General features: G+C 42.8%; 1 protein-coding gene across 2 annotated transcripts in view; it reads right to left on the bottom strand.

Annotated features, from left to right (window-relative positions):
• The window catches only part of DNAH7 (dynein axonemal heavy chain 7), a 226,155-nt gene that overhangs the window by 54,963 nt on the left and 161,686 nt on the right, over nt 1–9,506 (bottom strand). For both annotated transcript variants that reach the window (XM_019553881.1, XM_019553882.1), the window contains 3 exons: nt 7,235–7,389; nt 4,541–4,731; nt 2,088–2,221 (listed from right to left, as the gene is read on the bottom strand). In XM_019553881.1, the coding sequence (XP_019409426.1) occupies nt 2,088–2,221; nt 4,541–4,731; nt 7,235–7,389 (480 nt within the window). The remainder of the gene's footprint in view (nt 1–2,087; nt 2,222–4,540; nt 4,732–7,234; nt 7,390–9,506) is intronic.

The following is a 9,506-nucleotide window of genomic DNA, read 5'->3' as shown; positions in this document are numbered from 1 at the left end:
GTGGGGGATGGGGCCAGGTGGGGCAGGAACTGGGGAGCTTGGGTGGGGCATGTGGGCCTTGCAAGGGAGGTGGTAGCCCCTGTGAGGGCCATTTGGCCCCTGTTGGGGCCATATCCCTTGTGAGAGTGCTGAACCTTCTGTTGGGGGGCCAAACACCTTGTGTGGGGGTTGAACCCCCTGTTGGGGGGCTGTATCCCTTGTATGGAGGCCAAACACCTTGTGCGGGGGCCATCGCCCTGTGGGAGTGCAGCAAAACAAATTCATGAAACATGTATTTAGAGTTCACTTTATTATTATAAGAAACTTGCTTTAACACTGTAACATATGTCAATAAAACACTGTCCAACTGATCACAGTCTCTGTCTTGCTCTCTGTCTTTATAGTGGTCTTTTGTTTTACTTGTGGATGAACGTGGATTTGGGGGTATTTAACAGAATCACTTTGGGAGTTTTTTTTTAATCAGGAATTTTTCAGTTTTCCAATAGGAAGCACCAGAATTCCTGCTAGGGAGGCTAGTGGTAGGACCCTGCTTGCTCAGAGCTGGCACCTTGGACCCATCTGGCTGTGGCTGACCTCCTGGACAAATGGGGCCAGGAGGACATGCTTTGACAGTTCAAAGCAGGCCACCACACCCAGGACATGTTCCAGGTAATAGCTGCCCAGATGGCCAGGCAGGGGGTGCAAATGACAATAGTGCCACACAAAGGCCAACCCTACAATCACAGTCCACTGGCAGCTGGCCCATCCGAGTCCCCATCCGAGTCAGGCAGGTGCACAGCAGGTCACAGCCAGGCAGCAGACCCCACTGCCAGACTGCTACAGTGGGTAGAGGGTGCAGGGACTGCTTCAGCAGTCCAGCTGGCACAAGGGGTAGTGTCCCCAGGTACCCATTGGCTGGGCCCCAGAAGCTCCTGAGAGCTAGTAGCCCTGAGCTACTTGCCAGGGCAGTTTTTTATACTGCTGGGGCAAGGATAGGATAGTTTTTTATACTGTTGGAAACAGCACAGGTGCTGGCCCTGAGCTCTAGCTCCCCCTGGCTGAAGATCTGGGAGGAGCCAGGCAGGGTTTTTTTGCCCCAAGTGGCATAATTTGCTCCACCACAAAGTGCATGTCTGAGCATGTGCACTGAGGCAAAAAGCCCCAGTTCAAATTTGCACTGCTTCTATTTGAGCTGCTGCAAGCACACATGCTTGCACGTGTGGACACGCCCCAGGAACCTTTTCTATGGTAGGCATAGCCTAGACACAGAAGCTGGGCAATGCTGCACTCAGTAATTCATTGAGGGAAGGGTTGAAAGGCAGTTGCAACAGCCCTGTTACACAGGCTCCCTGGGGACTGCCTCTAATGCCTTGTTTGTTCCCCACCCCCACATATATCCTACTGCATATACCTGCACTTCCCACACCAAAGATCCCAGGGGGTGCCAGTCCACTCCCTTTGCATACATTACTGGGCACAGGGCTGCCTGGTCTATGGTTAGGCTGTACCTGCTGTAGCAAAGACTCTTGGGAGGGTACTCTAGTACCCCTTCTAAGTTGGTGTTTGGTGTGGGTGCCCCACTCACCCTCCCCAGTTATGCTACTGATGTTCACAACACAATCCCCTTATATTTAACACTGTTTTTCCTGCCTCTGGAAAAAAACCCACCACAACTGGTACCCTCCAAATCAAACCTACAACTTGTTAGATGCCTGATTTTGGGCTCTATACATTTAAAAGACCACATCTACTTCTTTTCTAGAACCAGACTCTTGATAAAAAGGAAGCAGGACATCTTTCTTCCTATTGGATGAGAAGATTTCATTCTGATATAATAATCACTCTAAATATTCAGACTTCTGTGCATAAGGAACAAAACAAGTGGGCACTCACCTGTTCATCCTTCAGGCCTACAAATCTTGATCTCTCTTGTTAAATTTGTTGTACAACATACAACCACAAGTACACAAGAAAGGATTTCAAAATGTGTATCCTGACTTATATTAGGGGAATAATTCATACTGTCCTAATATATATAGGGAGAATAATTAATATTCTTTTCAACTGCAGTCTACTTCAGCCCCCAGCTAATGAAGTTATTTTAATACCTTTTATTCTGAGCTCCTTGCAAGATTAGAGCTTGCTTTTCTTCTTCTAGATCAGGTCTTTCTCTTGCTACCACAATTCCGAGTAGTTGATCCTGCAATCCTTCTGGGGTGATCATGAAGTTCAGCAATGTTACCTGTTAAATAGATTTTATTCAAATACACAATAATTAGGGAAAAATTAACACAAAATGTTTTACCTGTATGATCAAAGAGCTTGGAATTGGCTCATAGGTCCCTCCTAGCTTGTTTTACAAATAGGATCAGAGGAGTTCAAACAGGCAAGGAGATATGACCATGGTCCTTGTGAGCATATGGGGAGTGCATAGTTCTTATTAGTCCTCTGCTGTGTCAAAAACTCCAAGGTGTGATCCTGGTGCCCTCTCATAGTCAGTACCCAGGGCTGATACCTTGCTTTCCATAGTTACACTACTAGATTTTCCTTTATCCTTTTGGAACAGTGGTCCTATTAGGGGCTCTTTGAGATACCTGAGATCAGATTTGAGGAACAAGACCTCAAAACCAATGAAAAATAGAAAAATTTAGTTAAACTTCCTTCAAAATCTATATGAAAAGCTCTGCTACAAAGCCAGACCTGCAGTCCATTGTGTATATACCTTAGAGGAACAGAACTACAGAGAGCTTTTCCTAGGATAAAAAGCTCATCTGCCTCCAACTGCCAGAGAAACAGAGAATACCCCATATGAAGGCTGTGGAACATAAAAGAAAGAGAGAGGGGAAAATAAGAAAACTAAAGAAAATATTCTTACAGTGTAAATTAACTACAGTATAACAGTAGCGAACCTATCACATTCAGTATTCTGTACTGCACTTTTAAAGGGAAAGAATACAAGTAAGGAAGAATAGTATCAAGCAATCTTAAAGTGAGGAAAAGTAACTTTAACTCTTGGAAGGTCACATTAACAGAATTCTGTTTGAAATACAGAAACAGTTTAATACATTTAGATGGCATTTCAACATATTATTTTAAGTATCATACAAAGTAAGAGATAAAAGGGACAACTGGAATAAGTAGCTATTAACTTATGACATTTTTGTGCCTATACTTACAAATGGAGACGGAATGGTTTATATTAATTGGTAACCTAACAGACATTTATTTTCTATTAAATAACATGCAAATGAGTTAACTTCGTTTTTCTTAAGGAACAAAATATTAGTTTAGTTTCTATCTACAATTGTAGCCTTGGAGATTATTTTTTATTTTCTTTTATAAATATTAGTGACAATTTAAAACAGTATTAATAGTATGTGTTTATATATAAAGGGCTTCTTAGTCCATCTGTTTGTGTGTCTGTGTTCCTGTCCATAATGTTCTTGGAGCACTCTGATTGGTTGTCTTGGCAGCCAATCACAATGCTTACTGAAACAACCAACCAGAGTGCCCCACACAGACAGAAACACACATGGCGGAGTGCCACCATGATGGTGGGAAGGAGTGGGGTGGGGCAAGGCCAGCGCCACCACCACCCCATGCCACCGCAACCTCCAAAAAGCAGAGCCAGGGGGGTGTGAAGCCACCACTTAGAGGCAGCAGCACGGGGTGCTAGAGGAGGGGGACAGAGGGGATGGCGGGGCAAGTTTCCTACCACCCTCCACCCACTCCTGGAGGGTGGCAGCAGCACAGAGTGGTGGGTAGTGGTACTCAGTTCCCCCCTGCTGTCATTCTTGATAAAAGATCTTTCTCTAAATATTTTCCTGTATCAAAGAACAGCTAGAAACTAATTTACAGTTTCTTTCTGCTGATTTTCAAATTACTTTACAGGTAGACTTTTTATTTAGTTTTTAGGATTTTGTGCTCCAATATACACATTTTTTAGTCAAGTTATATGCACTTGTGCTCTCCAGCTTCCAACAAGAACTTATTTAACTTGTTATAGGTTGATGATTCACAAAGTTTGTTTATAGATTAAAAAAATGTTAACAGATTATAAAAAATCTAGGAACACTTGTTTGTTCTTATATGTACCTAAGGCATGAAGTCTAGCATTGCTTGAGGTCCTGTTCAGGGCTTTTACTATGGAAGCAAATCTCTAGAAGATTGTAGAAAACTAATTAGTATGTGCACAGAGCTCCTATATTCACTCCCATTAAATGTTTCTTTGCTGAAAGGTGACTAAGTAAAAGTGTCAGAAGGAATGAGAAGGTAGAAGGTTGGGAAGGATATTAAAATTCAAAATTTACATGACTAAATTAAATTTCTCAAAATATGAATGATAGCATTGTGAACAGTAATATTAGAATTGACAAAATATCAGCACCTGTAGATTATGATAGTACTTCCAAGAAATTTCAAGAAGAACAAGAAGAAAAGTAATAGTAGTAGATGAAAAATCAGATACTAAGTATTCTTCTCAACCTGTACCCAATGGGGACAGTGTTGTTAATTAAAATTGAGCAGAATAAAATGCCACAGTATTTTTCAAGACTTTCACCTTAACGGATGTTTCAGGAAGATAATGTGGATTTCTCAATTTGGTTGTAATATAAAAGCGGAAGTCAGGAGCATATTCAATGGTGGAATCACCAAGACGAATGCATATACTACCAGACTGCTTAAACGTCTGCTTGAGTAGAAGCGGTTCTAAGATAGGATCCAATTCTTCTCCAATATTTTCCAGCAGCACTTGAATACAACAATAACAACATTTTTTATGCTGTCTTAACAAGATACATTACTTCACATCCCTCCTTTTACTTACGTGAACAAGTTATTACCTTTGCAATACATTAAATACAAATATAGTCTAAATAAATATATATAAATATTGCAAAGCCTTCTTAACATTTTTAATTTTTTTAAAAACAAAGCAAAGAGATACATATTTAGATTTGTTTTGTGGTATTATACTAAAAGACCCTGAATTATACTGTGGATAAAGTGTAGCAACTTTAGGCTGGGATGTCCAAATTCAGTGACTTTGAGGTGCCTAATTCTAGCCTTAAAATTCACTTTTGCTTCCATACAGAGATTGAGAGAATAGAAAGATATAAAGAATGCTCCACATCTAAAATAAACTATGATTTTCCTAATTCATCATTTTAGATGAGGTATGTATTATGAGACTATTATCATGAATACTATTTTACTTTATAAATTGTCACATCCATGCAGGAGAAGGCAACCTGAGTGCTAGTTTGTTACACATTTCTTTACAAATTAAATGAAAATAAAATAGTGTTTTTAGAAGGTTAATGTAATACAGAAAGGCAAAGGATAAGGCAAGCAGGTAGAAGAGATAAAATAAAGGGAAGAATTACAATTTAAGATTTTAGTATGAAAAATCCCATTACCTGCTATGATGTCAACTGCTGTATTTACTCAAATATAAGCTGACCCTGAATATAAGCTGACCCTCCCTCCTCCAATAATTAGATTCTATATTTGAAAAATACAGAAATTTGTTATAAATTTTCCAGGTATAGAATCTAAGCATCAGAGGGTTGTCTTAAATCCTCCCTCTCCCCCCTCCCCACTATATCAGGGAAAGTAGCCACTGGGGAGGTCAGGTGTCTGGTGGGCTCAAGTAGCCCCCTTGACTTCTGTCTCCCCCACTTCTTCCCCCTGCACCTGTCCTGCACCCCCTGCCACCTGCACTGTCCAGGGCCAGCTCCCCACAGCCTCTGCTCATAGGCAGAAGGAGAATATTTGGGGGGGGGCTGAGCATGTGTGCACATGCGCGTGCAAAGTCCCCCCAGCAGGAAAGGCTGTGGGAGGAGCTGTGGGGGGGAGATGGAGAGGAAGAGGGAATGGGGCTGGGGCTGAGGCTGGGCAGGGATTGGAGCAGAGTGGAGGCAGGCCTGGGATTGGGGCAAGGGCCTGCTGTACCCATGCAGCCACCCCTTCCTCCGTGCCTGGGATTGTTGCCCAGTGCCAACAAACCTGCTGCCTCCCTGCACAGCCCAAGCCCTAGCTGCTTGCCCATACCAGCCCCAGCCCCCCACCATCTGGGGGTCCCAAAGTGGGAGACTGGAGCAGGACCAGCCTTAGCTGCACTGCTGGACCAGAGGGGATGGAGCCCCCATACCTACTCCACCAGGCCCTGCACAGCCAGGGCAGGGTGGGGCACAGGATGGAGCCATAGCTCAACTGGGGGGCACAGGAAAGGGGTGGCAGCTCCCTCTGCTGTGCACGTCCCAGATGGCATTGGTGTGCATGCCCCTGATCTGGATGGGGCAGGGCAAGCAGCCACTGTGGGCTGGAGCTGGGGCAGGGCCAGGCTCTTCCCCAGCAGGAGGGCCGTGCTATGCTGGGGTGGATGACAGTGGCGCTAGAAGGGGGGTTGCGTGGCTACAGTAAATCTTGGGGTGGATGCAGACGCCCCCTCCTTAGCCTCTCTCCCATCACCACCACCACCCGCTCCCAGTGTAGCACAGCTCCCCCTCCACCCACTGGGAACAGCCCAGCACAGTCCCAGCCCTGGCCCACAGTAGCAACCCACCCTGCCCCACACAGATCAGGGGCATGCACCCCCCATACCTCCTGGGGAGCATATAGCAGCAGGAGCCACACTCCCCAGACAAGCCACTCGGGGCTTAGTCCCATGCTGCCAGCTGGGTGGCCTCTGCCCCTCCCCCTGCTCCACACCTGCTGCAGCCACTGGACGCCGTTGTCCAGGCTTCCTTGTGGCCCTACTGCTGCCCCACATTGGGGGGGGGGCTAAGCCCTGTTAACCCCCCGCTTCCATCGCCTATGCCTCTGGTCCTCTCCCATTCCACCCAGTCTGTCATCACTACTGACTGGCTGGGCAGGTAACACAGCAGTGTCAGCACTGCTTACTGGCTGGGGCAGGAGGCTGCTGTGGGTCTGACCCTGGCCCCACCCTGGGCTCAGGGACAGTGTCAGAGCCACAGCAGCTATCAGCTCCCCACTCCATTTTGTAAGTGAATGTAAGACAAGGGTTTTTTTCCCCCATGCTGTTTGCGGTTGGGAAGGGGGGGGTTGTCTTATATTTGAGTAAATACATTACTAAAGTTCTAATATGGTTAATTAGATTCACTATCAATAAATAACATTTTTCCTACAAATATATCAATTTTTGGTATTTTTACCTTTCCTATAATCTTTTTGTTAATTATGCCCTTGCTTGTTTTTCAGCAGTCTATACTTTCTTTATTCAATCACTTACCAGGAGTTCCAAACTGAATGCAGTTTTCCAAGGTTCTCACAAATTCAGGGTCACTGAGTTTGATAATATGCAAACTATTGGCCTTTTCCATATTTTTTATCCATTTGTTTGCTTGGCCCTGAGGATCTATCATCAGAGGCCACCTTCTTGCATTACTGGAGGAAAAAATTGGTATAGACTGATTTTCAGAAGTCAATTATCTAGTTTTCTAAGCATTCACCTCATACATGGCTTTAATGCAGTTTACTTCATGTCATTTAGATACAATCATCTGCTTTCTAAAATACTAACGGACACACTGATATGTGGTTCTAGAAAACTTTATGAGAAGCCAGGTATGTGTCTTCAGGCCCTTTGTTCACAAAAGTGATCAAATCTTTCAGGGAGAGTACTTGAAATAAAAATTTACCACATACAACATAATCTTATCTGATCATTTTACACATCTTTAAAAATCTTTAAGGATTTTTCTTGTACTTAAGGAATTCTTAATATATTCATGATATTCACTGCATTTTCCAGTGAAAGAAAGATTTTACAAGTAAGGCAACAAAAACAGAGATAGTCAAGCAAATTCATAGGAAGTGACCGCATCTACATGAGATGCTGACCGTACAGTAGGTAGTCTGATACTACTCCAAGTAGTGCATGGCAAAAATTGTGATGCCATGCTACTGAGCAGTAGTATTAGGCTACAGTGCAGTAACATCACAAAAAAGGCATTCGTCAGCACTACTGCACAGTAACTCAGGTTATTGCACATTCATTTAGTACTTGTTTATACAAGTACTAAATAAATGCATAGTAACAACTATACAGTAGAGTCTCATGTAGATGCAGTGTGAATGGCAGCATCTTTTTGTCTTAAAGATAAAGTGGTCACACTGAAAAACTTTTGAATTTTTCTTTAAACTAGCAATATTTGCAATATTTCCTATAGAAGTTAGGCTAAGTATTTTGGCATCTCAGGATAGTGACACATTTGAAGTACAACTATCGTAATTCTCAGATGAAAAAAAATCAAGACCCTAAAAGCACATCATTCTTCACAAGGATAGCAAGAGCAAAAGAAACAACTCAGAGGTAGACTGAGTTCTATATCAGCACTGCATTGATCCCAGCTATTTGAGAGGGGGAATTGTTGTCTCCCATCACAAAAGTCAGATATGAATAATGTTTTAAAACTTTAAAATCTATCCTATTTTCTCTTTGTTTCATTTTCCTTTGCACCCTGACCAAAATAAGATTATAAAAAATTGAGTTAAGTAAGGGCCAACACTTACTAGAAATACTAATAATCAGTAGCATAACTAATGGGGGCCTGAGCAGGGCAGTAGCCAGGCATGCCACCTTTGGGAGGGGGTACAAAAATAGCTGCTGCCACAGTGGCAGCTGGCTGTGTCAACAGCATTGGCACTGAGGCAGTTAGCATTTGCCCATGCATTGTCACTACCCAGAACACAGAGCTGCCCTGCTACACCTCTGCTAATAATAGTAATAGTACTAATAACAACAGCTAATAACTGAATGGGAAAGGAAACGTTAACTGTAAAAAAGTGTCTGAAGTCCACCTACTTGGACATAAAAATAATATGTTCTTATTCAGCCTCAAAGTGAATAGATTCACTTCGAAAGCATTGACTTTTGGAACATCTAGCATTCTTTCTCAAATCACAGCATTTACATAATTGAGGTCAACGACACTGCCATATTGTTTATTATTAACACTGGCATTTTTAATGACAACTTAACCATATACCATTCTAATATTTTCTTTGCTCTTAAGCTTTCAGGGAAAACCTAGTAATGCAAATGTGCTGATATCTCTATTCAAATTTCAGCTAAAATAATTACTTACATGTACTGCAACATAAAAAAGAGCTGCCCTAGGCAAATCTCTGATTTTAGTTAACATTTTCTCAGAAACATGGTAGTGCCCTGTGAACATGTACCATATATTGTCAGCAGAAAGGAACAAACACTAGAAAGTAACTGCATAGAATTAAAAAGGGACATGTTACCAGTAGTTACAGATACAATGTTATCTGCAGAAAGATAATACTTAGAAAAAACCAATCAGATGCAATTGAAGCTCCTGAAGACTAGTTTTGCAATTTCCACAATTATTTACTGGGATGCAGTTCAACAAGGACAAGTGCAGGGTGCTGCACCTGGGGAGAGGGAACCAGCATTATGGTTATAGGTTAGGGGCTGACCCTCTCGGCAGCACAGAGGCAGAGAGGGATCTTGGAGTCAGGATTGACTCCAGGAT

The sequence above is a fragment of the Crocodylus porosus genome, unplaced genomic scaffold (genome assembly GCF_001723895.1).
Source record: "Crocodylus porosus isolate Cpor-Errol unplaced genomic scaffold, CroPor_comp1, whole genome shotgun sequence".
NCBI classification, from domain to species: Eukaryota; Metazoa; Chordata; order Crocodylia; family Crocodylidae; genus Crocodylus; species Crocodylus porosus.
The sequence above is the reverse complement of the archived record's forward strand: the minus strand, read 5'-3'. Positions and strand labels throughout refer to the sequence as shown.